Raw genomic sequence first — 15,856 nt, forward strand, 5'->3', positions numbered from 1 at the left:
AAAAAAAATTACAAGAGCCGTCATGAAGAATTGCAGGGAAAACAAGATGAAAATAAAGTTCACATACTGCTTTGGCTTTATCCCCATCATTTGAACGCGGGCTTTGACTTTGTCGGCAGAGCCGCTTCGAGTAATCTTCTCCAGCAATTGGAAATCCTCGGCGGTGAATTCTTCATGTTCACCGAGTGGCCCGAGGATCTGACACACATCGCAGATAAGTAATATCAGCAGCAGCTTTTAGTATTGTTTCAAAACATCTTAGTCGTTAGCTACCTAGCTGAACAAATGATATTGATACGGTACTATTCTTCTTCTTCAAATATTTGGTCAATGCGTACATTTTCTGAAACAGGGAATTGATTCATTCGAAAAAGATTCAAATATTCCTCCATCACATTTTGTTCTTCCATTAAAAAAACTAAGTATTTGGACTTTTTAACTCATTTTCTGTCACTGACGGTTACCGACATTCAATCCAATTATTCGAACAACCGCTGTAACTCATCCTCATCCAAATAGATTAGCCAATGAGTGGATCAAACAAGATTCATGTCATCTAATTTCATAATAATAAAGCTTCATTACGTATTTGATTGACATTTTAATCACCAAATACCCCCAAATAAGTACTTTCCAGCACGATATAGCATTTTATGGTTCTGTATGTCACTCGGCATAGCTAACATATATTTATTTGAATAACAACACGTGTCTCTATTAAGTTTTCAGACTTCATAGCTGTAGAAAAATGCTTTTATTGTCATTATACAAGTATAATGAGATTTTTTTTTTTAAATTTTATTCCGAGTGCAAGCCCAAAAAAAACTTAAGGATTTAGAGAGTTGGCGTAAACAAAATCCCCGTGAGCTGTGTGTAAACCTGATGATCAAGTACAAGAAAGTGTTTTACCGCAGGGCTTGACAGCAAGCCCCGTTCGTCTCTTCAAGTATTTACTCATGTTTCGGATCAAATAGCTATTCCGCTTGGTCGCCTAGCGTAGGAGTTACATTTTTGCGTACGGGCTATACAGCTATTTATTTCCCTGTCTCGTCTTGACTCTAACATTTGGCTTTTGATGTTATTCAACCAGTTGAATTTTTCTGAGGAAAACCAAAACCTAAATGGAGCTACTAAGTGAAAAACAGATCAGGAAAAACAAATGCCAGTCGATACATGTATAAACATTCACTTTGATAGATGCAAAAGGTCTTTTTTTTCTCCATGGCACATTAGGGGGTTGACTGGAGGACTACTAACACTCGCCACGAGTTGGAACATGAGCTTGAGTTTGATTTATTTAATAAGGGACAGCACATATTAATGAACATGTATGTGTAAATATGTAAGATTGTAGCCCAGGGCTAATTTCTATCTTTAGTCCCTTGTGTAGGTCGTAGATAAACAATGTCGCATACAAGACACACACATGCGTAACACAGCGTTGTGATGCCAATTTTGTTCGTCTGACAGCCAGGCTTTAGGATGATTGGCCAAGGGAGTTCGTGTATGTTAATTGGTATTGAGTTCCAGGTATGAAGAGAGAAAGTGCTTTGGCTAATTTAGCACTCTTTTTGAAGGGAACTACACAGTCACCTCTAGAGCCAGCTCTTGCTGATACTTGGAATTTTTTTTAAATAAAATCTTAGAGGATTTTTAAAAATAAAATCTTAGAGGATTTTTAAAAATAAAATCTTAGATGATTTTTTTTAAATAAAATCTTAGATTATTTTTTTTAATTAAAATCTTAAATGATTTTTAAAAAATAAAATCTTACATGATTTTTTAAAATAAAATCTTAGATAATTTTTTTAAATAAAATCTTACATGATTTTTAAAAATAAAATCTTAGATGATTTTTTTAAAATAAAATCTTTAATTTTAACACAATGGATGGAAGTCAATGATCATGTTTTCAGCACCATGGACAGCGATAGGAGTCTGATGCATTTGAACTGGGAAGGCTGTAAGCGATCATTTATTCAGTGGATTTACAAATGTTTTAAACTCACCCTGCCATTGCTGATGACCGCCCTCTCTCCGGCCCTTAGTTTTAAGACATCCCGGCAGAAGAGCTGCTGACTGTGGACAAAATCCACTTCAAGCGTGTTAAACTTCTTCTCAAAGGTATCCGTGTTCATGCCCTAGACGCAAAGAAAGAAAAGAGAACAAGTTAACTTGTATTGAGGTTGTAGTGTGCAATTCAATATAGTAGCTGAAGGACTTTTTCCCTATTACAGCCCGTCCGAAACAATATCGGAGCAATTTGCGGAGTTGGGGAATGATGAATGAATGACAAGAGGGCTAACGTGACTTGTTTTTTTTCTTTTATTATTCACAATAGCCTGAATGCCTCACGTCAGTGAGGTTGTCAGATATTTCAAGCTGTCAGAATTGTGCGTGAGAGTGAGATGAATCAATTTCTAATTAATAAAAAGCAACTTTTAATTAAATTGCTGCCATTTTTTTGCGTGTAACAAATGAGGTGTGGGAGTGAAAAGGGGGTGTAGAGTCAGGTTATTAGTTTTTGCAAGGTTCCTCTCCTCAGGAGAACAGGTAAATACCAATAATGTCAGCACAATCCAGTCAGCAAGACTGTCTGGCAGCCAATAATAAACTTGTATCCCCTGACTCTGGCTCTCCGCTCACACATCCGTGCATTCCTTACATAGCTATTTCCAGCCCACTCGCTAACCCCACGCTGTTTAAACTAGGTATAATTGAAGTTTTTTGTCGTCACTCCTCCACAGAAGCAAATTGCTGCCACAAAAAATAAGTCTAGTATCACATTTTTCGTAATGACACAATAATGATCACTTTTTACCTCATATGTAAAAAACAGAACTAAAAAAAACGTTATCGATAGCATTTAAAAATGTGAAATACCATATAAAGTGATGACAATAATCTAACAAAATGATACGTATTGTGTAAAAACGCGATAACCATCATATATAGACGTAATAAAAACATAATACCAAATTATATGAAACAGTGATGACTATCATTAAAAGCGTGATAGCCATAATGTAAAAACATTAGTTGTCATGTAAAAATGTGATCATTAGCATGTAGAATTGCGATAAATGTGTGAATACGTGGCATTATGTACGACAGCTATCATGCAAAAATGTGACATCTATCATTTAAATAATGGGAATTATAGTTATTTTTCTCTGTTTTACATGGACTTTATTAGATAACTCATGTATCTTAAGGACAACAGATCTATTTACATAGGCATATTTACATTAAAGCTTTGGGTTGAGGATTAGATTTTTGTGTAATGTCCTAATCAAATAGACAAAAAGTAAAAATACAAATTTATTGCCATGGGAAAGAGATGCTTTTCTGGTAAGCTGTTAATTTGTAAAATAAAAAGTTTAGTGTCATTGCATGTAAATGACCGCAAAGCGCAAACTCAATCAGGAGTTGAATCCAACGTTCTTACATTTCAGGTTTTTACATGACAACTATCAGATTTGTATAGGACATAAATCAGATTTTTACATAATTACCCCATTTATAAGATAGTGATCATGATAACCAAAATGTACGGTTAAAAACATGATACTGTCGGGTTTTGTTGTTGTTGTGTCAGCGTAAAGTGCGATCAGTGACATTCTCCTAATGAGAAACCATAACGCTGCTGTCACCTGATTTGTTACAGCCATATACGGAGCAAAACAGAGGAGAAAATGACGGCTTTAATCATGACGGTGAGTGTCCGGTGTGAGCGAAAAGGCCTGTAAAAGCTTAATAAAATAATGCATTCTGCTGCTCGTCCATATCTGGACGCCAGGATATCCGCCACAGTGACAGATGGAGCGGAACTGACAGCAAGTGGGCTGCCCAAGTCGACATGGGCAGGCTGGGGAGCGTCACACACGCTTCCAAATGTATTCTGAGAGCTTATGTTCAGAAGGGGAATGAGAAGATGGCTTCATCAATCACCATTTAGTCAGGCAGGGCACTTAAATCAAGAAAGCTGTGTCAGACAAATCTCAGCGGGTGACGGCTACGGACCTTTATTATCCTACCTTTTGCTGTTATGCTTGTCACTTATGCCTAAAATGCTATCATTTATTTTTCTGATAGAGTCACCCCACACGCTCTTGTCAGAAATACGCACATTTCACCCACGATGACTGATTGCGTGTTCCAGCCGCGGAAAATCTACTTCCCCAATTGTCTCGCCTGGTTGATGAGGAGAACGTGTTAGCTTTGAAAACAGCGACAATTTCCTTCCCGACACGTAGTGGAGAAATGAGGACAATGGGACAATGACGGAAGAAAAATGCTCTCATAACAGATTTTGCAAACCTGGGCTGAAGAGTGACATTTGGTGAAAATTGGTTTTAAATTCAAATTTAACGTGTTGAAAAAAAAAAAAAAAAGTTGAAAACAAAACCCATCTGGGACTTTTGTTGTGTAGTCTGCTTTACTTTGGCTTTATTTTTGTTGCAAATGCATGCACAATTGACAAATTAATAACTATTCAGTGCACTAAATTGAATTGTGTTGCTGTTTTTATTTATTTATTTCAAGACAGCACCTTTTTAAGATGCCTACAAAATACCTGTCATTTTAACATCTATTTTTGGTTACTACTAATGTTTGCCAATTTGAGCCATTACAAAAAAGATCTGAATCCACTAATTTTGCTTTCATTTTGAAGAGTAAATGCATTACGTTGCCTCGTTTATATTACAAACTAGACCTTCTGTCAGCTAAATAAAATGTCCTTTTTTAAAACAAGATGAATATTTTCTCAAGGTGATAGTAATGACTTTAGGATGACTGAATGAAAGAGGTTTTGAGCTTGCATTGCATTAGAATGACCGAGTTTTTCTTTTGTTCCCCTTCTCAGACAGCCAAGTGACTTCCATTCAGCCCAAATGAGAAATAAATGCAAATGTCCCTGAAAGCGCAAGCGCATGCTTCGCTGCGTCTGTTACCTGCAGCAGCAAGTCCTTCATCTTGGTCCCCTGCTGGAGGAGCTGGTAACTTTGCTCCGTTGCAAGTTTTTGCACAAACTCAGCCGCGGCTTTATTCTTCTGGGTGACGAGTGAAGCCCAAACAGCCCGGTATACGGCCGTGTTATCTTCTGTGGGCCTACCGCTGGGATTAGCCAACACCGCAACGCGCATTCCGCGGTTGGCCTTCTGCTTGGACACACACAAACAGGCACAGCAATGATATAACACACACACACACACACACACACACACACACACACACACATGTATCACACGTTTTATTTTCAGCTTGGAGCAAAGATTTGTTGATTGGTTCAAATGAATTCTGACTGACACATTGGAAATGAGCGACTGAGTGGTTAGCACGTCGGCCTCACAGGGGGAGACCCCGGGTTCAAATCCAGGTTGGTCCACCTGTGTGGAGTTTGCATTTTCGCTCCAGGCCTGTGTGGGTTTTCTCCGGGTACTCCGGTTTACTCCCACCTTCCAAAGACATGCATGGTAGGCTGATTGGACACTCTAAATTGCTCCTAGGTATGAGTGTGAACGTGAATGGTTTTTGTCTCCTTGTGCCCTGTGATTGGCTGGCCACCAATTCAGGGTTTCCCCCGCCTCTGGCCCGAAGTCAGCTGTGATAGGCTCCGGCACCCCCCGCGACCCTCGTGAGGATAAAGCGGTTCAGAAAAGGAGACTTTGGAAATAAGTGCTGACCCATTTTGACATACCTGAGCTATAATGACTTGACTATTTTTCTTAAATACTTAAGCCAAATCATGGTAAAAAATCTTCCCCCCCCAAAAAAAAAACATTCATCCATGCACATAAAAATGACATTTGAATTAACTCATTTAGTGCCACTGAAGATTAATCTTTTGCCTCCAAAGTGTGGTTCTAGAACCGCAAGTGAGTCTTTTATTATGCTTTTGCTGTGAATTTGAACAACTAAAATGACGTTCAATCCATTTCAACTGGAAATTCAACAATATAATAATATAAATGTTGAATGTGCTACTCATACAAATTTAAGTGCACCCACCAAATTTAACATTAAAAACTTTAGTCATTCATATCTAAACCACACTAGACAATAAACACAGTGTTTATAGTCATATTTACACCAAAAGGCATGCTTCTTTTTACCCTGGAAAAACCAATCAATAAGCCGCACTGCACTATCAAGCGCGAGGTTCAAAGAATGGGAAGACAGTCTCACCTTACAGTTTGAAAATCCCGATAAATATTGGCCGACGGGTGTTACTCACCAAAAGATTAAGTGCAGCATGCAACAATGCTCTTCCAGAGGCTTTCTGGAAATCTCCCACAATCCACATGGTAACAGCACTCATCCCATCTTCATCTGCAGGAAATGAGGAAAAAAATTGCAAAAGTTCCTTTCGGGCCTCAGTGACCTCCATTAATCCCAATATTAGTAAATCCCCTCTTCCATTTAATATTAAACATATATCCTGCAAGTTTAAGTCCTCGAATCATCTTGAACAAAAACAAAACAAGACATCTGGAAACCGAATATTCCAGAAAATAAAATCAAACATACATTAAATGACCAAATCGACTTTGGTCAAACACTCAATACATTCTCACCATTATTAGTCAAGTATTTGATTTTGTTGGCCATCACAGCGGTCTTGTCTCTGGTGTCCAGGAAGGAAAACATAGTGGTGTCCTCCCAGTCACTTGTAACTATGTGCAAGCAAAACAAAAAAAAATAATAATAAGGAAAGTCGGAAATATAGGCATCTCCACTGTACACTTTTAAAGAGGTGAGGTCACCTGGATTGGAAGTGAAGTCCAAATATTTCCTGTCTACACTTAGAATGAGTGGATTCATTCTTGGGACCACATTGGGTTGTTCCATGAGGTAATCCACCACATCACTTCCTTCAGTCAAATGACCCTGCAAACCATAGTCGATGTGTTGCATCATACATTGAGGTGTTTGAAAACAACCGTGTGAGCAATGTTCCCTCTAAGCTGCGCGCGTGCGCAATTGCGCACTACTCTCGTCTTCTCTGCGAACAGCAAATCATATGGAGCGCACAGCAAATCATATGGAGCGCACAAAAAAAAAAAAAACCCTTTTTTTTAGCTGTGAGGCCGACGCGCGAACCACTCATCCGCCGGGCCGCCCATTCATAGATATTAATCATTACATTTTATTATTACTAAATCATTTATGTGTAGTAGACATACACCTGCTTATGGCAGGTGTGATACTGGTGTGTGCCCATAGCGAGCAATGATGATGTTGCTCACACCGGTATTCAGTGTGCTCAGGGAGCTTGTCTTTCTGCCCAGACAAACAAAAAATTAGAGGGAACATTGCATGTGAGCATATCAAAGTTCTTGAAATAAAATATTTTTATTTATTTTTATTTAAAAGAGCATCATTATTATTTTCCTGAGTTTTTTTTCCCAATTAAAAAAAGTATTTACTTTTTGTTCCCTTTATATTCACGTCATGTAAATAATTAAATAAAAAGAATGACAAAATAAAGAAGAGAATATTTACCATTAAATGCCCTCAAAAACGGGATAATGTGCATTTAGGTCAAGGTCTCAAATAATTGATTGACTCAAATTTGTCATTCATTTTATAATCGATTATAGTTGTAAATTAGTCGATTGGTAATTGCAGACAACGGCCATACAATGTGGCCCGCGATAAATAGGAGTTTGATACCTCTGCTTTATTGTCTCTGAATTTTTTGAAGCCTTAAATCTCATTCTACTTGTATAATGTCAATAAAAGCATTCAATTCAATTCAATTTTTTGGGTGGATTTACATTAAAGTCCCCTGCGAGGCTAGCCGTCCTAGTACCTTTAAAACAGCTTTCTGGAAGTCCGTGGTGGAGTCCATTATTCGCTGCAGGATAACGCTCTCCAACTCATCCGGTTCCATATCATCAGGACTCAGGGGAACACCGTTAAATAACGCGAACGGAAGGTCGCCCAAGCCGCTCTTTTTGTAAAACAAGACGCCATCCTGGGGCACATAAACAAGTGATTACAATAATTACTCTTGAGAAGCAATAACTATAAAAGAAAATAACTTTTTAATGAATGTTCACGCCACACCTTCCTTTGGTCATCATACTCCGATTCCACGCCGAGAATGCGTCCCGCGTTGGCTTTGGGGAATTTGCTCTTCAGGAAAGCGGTGATTGTGTCCGTTGTCAGTGTTTCCCCTTCATTGACTCTGTTGTACAACTGCATTGAATAATAAGTTAGATGAGGGAGAAAAAAAATTAAAAAAAAAACTTTATACAGTAATCCCTCGAATATCGCGGCTTCAACTATCGTGGCCTCACGACATCACGTTTTTTTTTCTGGTGAATTTTTTTTTTGTTAATTATATATTTTTTCTGGGGAATTTTTTTTTAAATTATATATTTTTTCTGGGGAATTTTATTTTTTGTTAATTATATATATATTTTTAAGTTCATAAAAATAGGAAAATCCATGCTGAAATTTGCAAGCGGAAGCCACTCCCCTGTCTGAAGTAAAAATAATAATATTTTTTATTAGTATTTTTTTTTTTAAATAGGCATGAGCCTACTTTGCGATTTTTCCTTTATCGCGGCCATGTCTGGTCTACATTAACCGCGATAATCGAGGGATTACTGTTCAATCATGCCCAAACGCTAAGACCGACTAACTTCCACAATGCAAAGGGCGGAAGAAAAAAAAACGACGACGACTCGACAACAGTACTTGAGATAATCAGTAAGAAGCGCAAAAAGAAGAACACAGATTTATATCCCCGATTGACTTACTGAGGACATGGAGATCAGGGCCTGGGATAAATCATACTCGTCCGCGATGTAATTCAGGAGTCGGTAAAAGCCGACCCCCGCATCCAAGAAGCCATCAATCTCCTCCTCGCCGTTGACAACAAACACATATCCAATTCTGGCAAAAAGTGAGCAAAACAAGTATTCAATTTGCAGATGAAATGAGAAAGAGTGCCTGACTAAAGAGAATGAACGCCCCAAAGTGGAGCATAAAGTGGCAACAGATGCACCCACCTCAGGGGGATCTTGTGCTTGTAGAAGAGCCCCGCCAGTTTCACCAGCTCCACACTTTTCTCCTTTTCTGGATCGAGGAAAAGCACCTACCACAAGTCATAAACACTTTTTTTTTCGTCCAAAAATCAGGTCACCAATTTCGAGGCCTCGGACTCACCAGGTTAAAGAAATTTCGTCTGATTTGTCGAATGACTCCTGGAAAAGTGGTTCTGAGCAGTTCTTTGACACCTGAAGGCCAGTTGCCGTACATTGGGTCATTTTCAATGTCGTTCATCCACTGAGAATGTAGAAGATGGACAACAACGACAAAAAAACATGACTTGTAATATCACATCAAGGATACATCGTAACGTGGCAGCACGAATAGAACAAAAAAAATTAAGAGAAACTCCAATTATTTTGACTTCAAGACTGAAGCGGACTTATTGCCTACCAATACCATTCTGCCATTCCATGGTCAGCCCATAGGTGTAGTGAGTGATAAGTGAAAGCATTATAATTCAACAGTAATGTCTAAAAAAAAATGTAATATTGCAGATAAAAAAAGGTGAGTTGAACTTCAAATTTGAGGTCAACAAATTTTAATTGCGTTTTCAAGGTTTGCTGGGAAATACCAAAAAAGGAGGAATGTTGCAATACGCGCCTTTGACCAGCCAAAACAAACATTTTAATCCACATTAAAAATCTTTTGGAAACTGTAAAAATCAATTTAAAAGCAGAATGCAGGAAGTCGACTCGCTATTGCCAAACTGCCCTTTCCGCCATCCAACGCCATCAAAAGGATGTTTTTTTTTTAATTGCTTGATTAAATTGAGATATTCTTTACACCTCCAAAAGTGAAAGACTTCCAACATTCTAATTGAAATCGATTCATCAGCAGATGATTGCGTTCCAATTGTTACTGGCCGAGCTGTCCAGAACGGATGGATGAGTCACCACAACGTACCATTATAGCGGGATGTCTGATATCTAAGGCGTAGCTGTCTGCCACGTCGTTCACGGGCAATCTTAGCAGCTGGCTCTGATGCTCCCCTTTCACCTCCAGGTTGTGAAGACCTTCCAACACCCTGGCCTCACTTCGAAGGATCTCCAAAATGCTATCCAAAAAAAGACGGGGGGAAGGGGGTTATAAATCACTACAAATTGGTCATCAGGTGGCAACAGTAACACATTTCAAGGTTGTGAGATCGGGGTCTCAACCGGTCCTTAAAGGGCTGCAGTGGGTGGTACACGGTCAATTGCTCGCCGGTCTTTTGGTCGCCGATCTTTTGGTCGCCCGGAAGTTACGTGATAATTACCATTTAAATCTATGATGACAATTAGGCTTTTTTGTCGAGTCAATGATGATGACAAAACCTATGTCCGATTATCTTATTATCTTAAAATGTCTGTCCTTGGATCGGTTGGAACAAAAACACAAACCGACTGCGGGACTTTGTGGAATCGGTTTGAGATTGCCCGGTCTGAGGTTTCCAGCGGGGGAGGATAGGTAGACATAAAACCATGACCTTCGCTTGGAATCCTACCTGAAAGGGTTGTGAACATCCAGATCAATGTGTAGACCATTTATAAAGAGCTGGCTATCTCCTGGGTTAACACCAATGGTCTCACTCAGATGCTGAAAGAAGGAGCACAAAGAGTTGTTTGACGGGCAGAATATTTTTTTTTCCTTCCTGTTTTCCTTTTAGACTAAAAAGAAAAAAGGTACATAAAAGCCTGCGCAGGATCAAGGACAAAAGTCTCGGGGAAAAAAAACTGATGACGTGGGAAGTTATTCCAGATACAGATCAAAAAATCTCAACCGTCAAAACCTGCAAAGTCTTTTATGGCGTTGTCATGTTTGGACACAGATTATGACGGCGCACCTTTTGGTTCTCCTCAATTTCTTTTCTCATCTCGCTCTTTACAGCCACTCTTGTCAGTGATCTGTGGGAATAGTAAAGCGGTACAGTAAAACCGGCGCTTACCGTCGGCGTTTATCACACCTGAGGCCGCTAGTAAAATGACAGTTTTAATCTAGGAAAAAGCTAGCAAGCTCAAGATGGCCGCAAATCCCCTGAAACCAAACAAATGGTACTGGTGGCCTTTTTTTGTGATTTGAAGCAAATATGTCTGGTGACTGTGTTTTTCTAACCTTGCCTTGCTTGGAAAATTCTGACTGAGGTCTCGCATGATTTTCAAAGCGTCAAATTTGGGCGCCGACAGGATTTGGGCGGCCGCTTGGAAGCTGAGGTCTGCGGGGATCAAATAATTCAAAGAGAAAGTCGGAAATTGTAGCCTGTTAGTGAGGGGACAGTGCGATTGCACACCTTGCAGCTCCCACACTTTAAGAGGAGCCATGTTGTCGGTACTTTCCATCAAATGCTTTCGGAGTTCACCGAGTTGCTCCTGGAGCTCAGGATGAGATTTCCTGGGGCGATGAATAAAAATAAAAATAAAATGTTATAGCTTCATAGTATGGCCTTCATCTGGTGAACCCGATACGGTGGTAAACAAGTGAAATGTCTTACGTCAGGGTTCCAAAATAGAATCCTTGAACTTCATTGTTTTCACTTTCCTCTGCGTTTAGGATTGTCTTTGAATCTATAAATCCAAAAAACAGAGCGTACTACCGTATTTTGCCGTTTAATATACCCGGGTATATTACCGCATTTTCACGACTATAAGGCGCACCGCATTATAAGGCGCACCCTCAATGAATGACACATTTTAATTTTTTTCCATATATAAGGCGCCCTGTCTATTTTGAAGAAAATTTAAGACTTTTAAGTGCGCCTTATAGTCGTGAAAATACGGTAAATGATTTTTGCTTTTTTGAGCCTCCCGTTTGTGCGCCATTTAATATACCCCTGCCGTTTAATATGGTATATTAAACGGCAACTCAGCTTTTTTGGCAAGATTTGTATGGTGTTCATGGGGGCATCATTATAGATACTTAAGTTCACTAAAATTCCAAGTCAGACTTTATTCAGCAGCAAGTAGTTTTAACCTGAGCAGTAAGTAGTTTTAGTCTGCAAAACGTTGATGCACCCCGTCACGGCATAAAGAGTACGTAGTGGATCGTACATTCCCGTTTGTGCGCCATTTAATATACCCCTGCTGTTTAATATACCCGGGTATATTAAATGGGTGGGTATATTAAACAGCAAAATACGGTATAGTTTTGGCCACAATGTTCATCAATAATTAGTTAATTCATAGGAGACAAACCTTTCACTTGGGTGTCGTCCACTGCCTTATATTCAGTACTTTTGATTGCTAACTCGACTCCATAGCCAGAAAGAAGCATCTTCTGCTCCTTTGGATTCTGTTTAAATAATTAGAGGCAGTTTTAATCATTGAGCCATGTCCATTACTTCATAAAGTATTTGCAAAATATCCCTGTCGTTGTCAGAGTATCGTTCCGAGCAGAGTCTAGTCGAAAAGGTCCAATTTAGCTTTTAAAGCAAAGAAGAATGAATCTGCAAGGCTACCTAAAGTAGCCGCTTTTTAATTATGCTGCTATAAATAAATGCAACTCTCTCATTACATGACGGGCGTTGTAGAAATGCGGCTAACAAGTCACTGAAGACTCGTAACGAACATTACTGCATTTTGCTTCATTTTAAAAAGATTCTTCCGGCAAGACTAATAAATACAACTCGCATCAAATTCCCATAGGCAGTGGAAAAATATTTAATATGTACCAATGTCTACTTAACTACGCAGTTTTTCGTTTTTTTTGCTGCCTTGAAATACAGACACTCACACTGTTGGAAAGAAATCACGTTATCGATACTTCCCATAAAAATTCGCCCGAGTTTAAAATAGTGTTTAATCACTGTTTTGGAAGAGTGTGAAGATGTTTAGAAAATAGAAAGTCCTGATTTATGACCATCTTGGTCAAGGGTGTCAAACTCAGGTTTGTTCGGGGCCAACATTAATGTCAACGTTAACATTTCATGTGGGCCGGACCATTTTAGATCTAATATTTAGATTTTTTTTAATTGGATTAAAAGCCCTAAATAGTTTGTTTTTCTAGATCTAAAGCAATGTTTATTTGAGCTTTTTTTTCTTAGTAAGGGAAAATTTCTTTTAATCATGTTTTTCATTTCAAATGGAAACTTTTTTTTTTTTTAAATTATGTTCAATAATAAATTGGAAAACGGAAAATATTTATATTTTTATTTTTAGATTTTACAAAATGCTTTTTGAACTAAAAACACAAACACTGTTTTTATAGATCTAAAGCAATGTTTATTTGATCTATTTTTCTTAGTAAGGGAAAATGTCTTTTAATCATGTTTTTCATTTCAAATGGAAACTAAATTTTTGTTGTCATTATGTTCAATAATAAATTGGAAAACGGAAAATATTGATATATGTATTTTTAGATTTGACAAAATGCTTTTTGAACTAAAAACACAAAAGAAAAACATTGGATTAAAAAATTGCAATGATTGATTTTAAAAAGGGCAAAATCAGGAAATGTAATGTACATCTATAATCATTTGAATTTGATCCGAAAACAGAAAGTCGGCACTCATGATTTACTTTCTCGGGTCGCACAAAATGATGTGGCGGGCCAGATTTGGCCCCCGGGCCGGCACTTTGACACCTGTGATCTTGGTGGTTGAAGTCTCCACTTATATCCAGGTGAATTATGCTACTGTCCAATCAAGCAAGCCATAACGTTTGACTGACCAATCTTTCTGAGGAAGTCACAACACTTTGAAACCCGGCATTAATAAACGGTTGACCACGTCTGAATGGCCGTGACCCCCCGCAAGTATCTGAAGCGTTTGTTTGGGGTAATCTAGAAAGGCATTTCGACTCCATCAGTCAGGCAGAGCACAAAAAAATATTTTTCCACTGGGAACACAAAGTAAAGGTACACAAACAGGACAGTCACCTTGACACCCGTGTCAGATTCAACGCTTCGCACCATTAAAAATACCCACAGTGCACCTCGACCCTTGCTTTTCTTCACCGTGGCTGAAAGAAGTGTTCCTTTTTTTGTTACTTTCTTTTCCATTTGGGACAACACGAGGTCAACACATGTTAAAAAAAACATTAAATCAATAAAAAGAGCTAAGAATGAGTATTCATGACCTCACACTTGTGTTACTAACCTTCTAACGACAACAAACAGAAGATGTTTTGCTGTAATTTGCTCGGTTAAAGGTTGGTTTAAAAAACAAATAAAAGGAGGGAGATGGAGACATAATTAGACTTTTTAATAAAGTCTATATCGCAGGAATGATTAGTGTGAAGTAAGGGTGGTAAATTTAATTTAAAAAAAGTGCATATGCGATTGAAAAGTGAGTAGTTTGGCAGATTTGGAACAGTTGGACAAACTATAAGGCTAAATTAGAAAGATTTTGGAATAAAATAGTAAAAAAAAAAGTCATTTCTCAAGTACCCACCAATAATATACTACAGCACAATCTGGCCCGCCGCATCATTTTGTGTGGGCCGGGAAAGTAAATCATGAGTGCCGACTTTCTGTTTTAGGATCAAATTAAAATGAAGAGTATAGATGTATATTAAATTTCATGATTTTCCCCGTTTTAAATCAATAATTGTCATTTTTTAATCCATTTTTTTCTGTGTTTTTAGTTCAAAAATCATTTTGTAAAATCTAAAAAATATATATTAAAAAAGCTAAAATAAACATTGTTTTAGATCTATAAAAAACTGAATATTCAGGGCTTTTGATCTAGTTCTTTTAATCCATTTATAAAAAAAATATCTAAATATTATATCTAAAATGGTCCGGCCCACATGAAATCAAGTTGACGTTAACGCGGCCCGCGAACCAACCCGAGTCTGACACCCTTGATATACAGTGTCGACATGTTTGAAAACGAACAATTGGGAGAAAAAAAAACAGCCTAAAAAACAAGGTTATAAAAAAAAAAAGAAGACCTGGAAAGGCCCCAAAATCATCAAAAATTATTCCGTTTTTTTTCTGTTCAGGACTCGGCTACTTACCGCCACAAAATGCCGCAGTACATACGTGAGCGCCCCTCCTTCCGCCTTTTCTGTTAGCACGCTATGAAAATTGGTGAACGCCTTGGTTCCGATCTCAGCGTACAAAATCACGACCGGGACGTCTGTTTTATTAGCCCCGGGATACACGTGATCACTTTTGTGCAAATGTGGATGAGGCCTGCAAGAGAAAAGGGGGAACGGAAAATGACATTTGACTTTTCCACAGGCAAAAGCGTTTGGAGTGTCAAAGATTTCCAATATCAAATTAACTGGGAAAACTTTTCCACCGACGCTCTGGCATCTAGATAGATCCATACTTGCGTGCCTTGGATTTACCTGCCCGCGGCTGCCTTCAGGAGCTTTTTGATGGCCTTTGTGTTGCAGCTACGTTGGCCATGAATGGAGACAAAAGCCGGACAAGAATCGGGTGGCGGCTCGTCGCTGGCAATCTGGGGAGAAATAGCTAGTTTTTAACAACAACAACGTCAAAATACATGGCTGACACTGTCCTTGCAATTTCTTTGTTTACATTTGGGTGACTTTTATTGACATATTTGTGAAAATTAATGAACATTTCATCTTGTTCTAGCACCTTTTGTAATACGCTACAAAGTCAGTGTTTGTGTAGACTACATATGTTCATTTGGCCATATCTTTATCATTGAAATATTTTGCCATGTGATTTTCTGTTTGTAAAATTTAAGCCATATTCTAGCATATTGAATTTGTGTCCATTTTTAACAGTCTTAGGAGCAGATTGATTTGTTTTACTACAATAATCTCAAAATAAACTATTGCTGTTTTATGCTGCTATTGATTTTATACAATTTGGTTTTAGTCAGAATTTCTGGGACAGATAC

At 38.3% G+C, this 15,856-nt stretch overlaps 1 protein-coding gene across 3 annotated transcripts in view; it reads right to left on the reverse strand.

Annotated features, from left to right (window-relative positions):
* uggt2 (UDP-glucose glycoprotein glucosyltransferase 2) overlaps positions 1 to 15,856 on the reverse strand; it is a 35,719-nt gene that overhangs the window by 16,241 nt on the left and 3,622 nt on the right. For all 3 annotated transcript variants that reach the window (XR_013304625.1, XM_077617246.1, XM_077617248.1), the window contains 20 exons: positions 15,333 to 15,445; positions 14,997 to 15,174; positions 12,234 to 12,330; positions 11,534 to 11,606; positions 11,333 to 11,433; positions 11,158 to 11,257; positions 10,889 to 10,949; positions 10,550 to 10,641; positions 9,970 to 10,120; positions 9,181 to 9,300; positions 9,024 to 9,109; positions 8,772 to 8,907; positions 8,074 to 8,205; positions 7,817 to 7,981; positions 6,768 to 6,891; positions 6,579 to 6,677; positions 6,239 to 6,333; positions 4,956 to 5,162; positions 2,010 to 2,141; positions 68 to 198 (listed from right to left, as the gene is read on the reverse strand). Coding sequence is in view for 2 of the 3 variants with exons in the window: in XM_077617246.1 (XP_077473372.1) it covers positions 68 to 198; positions 2,010 to 2,141; positions 4,956 to 5,162; positions 6,239 to 6,333; positions 6,579 to 6,677; positions 6,768 to 6,891; positions 7,817 to 7,981; positions 8,074 to 8,205; positions 8,772 to 8,907; positions 9,024 to 9,109; positions 9,181 to 9,300; positions 9,970 to 10,120; positions 10,550 to 10,641; positions 10,889 to 10,949; positions 11,158 to 11,257; positions 11,333 to 11,433; positions 11,534 to 11,606; positions 12,234 to 12,330; positions 14,997 to 15,174; positions 15,333 to 15,445 (2,393 nt within the window). In the remaining variant the exon portion in view is untranslated. The remainder of the gene's footprint in view (positions 1 to 67; positions 199 to 2,009; positions 2,142 to 4,955; positions 5,163 to 6,238; positions 6,334 to 6,578; positions 6,678 to 6,767; positions 6,892 to 7,816; positions 7,982 to 8,073; positions 8,206 to 8,771; positions 8,908 to 9,023; positions 9,110 to 9,180; positions 9,301 to 9,969; positions 10,121 to 10,549; positions 10,642 to 10,888; positions 10,950 to 11,157; positions 11,258 to 11,332; positions 11,434 to 11,533; positions 11,607 to 12,233; positions 12,331 to 14,996; positions 15,175 to 15,332; positions 15,446 to 15,856) is intronic.

Source organism: Stigmatopora argus, chromosome 13 (genome assembly GCF_051989625.1).
Source record: "Stigmatopora argus isolate UIUO_Sarg chromosome 13, RoL_Sarg_1.0, whole genome shotgun sequence".
Classification (NCBI taxonomy): domain Eukaryota; kingdom Metazoa; phylum Chordata; class Actinopteri; order Syngnathiformes; family Syngnathidae; genus Stigmatopora; species Stigmatopora argus.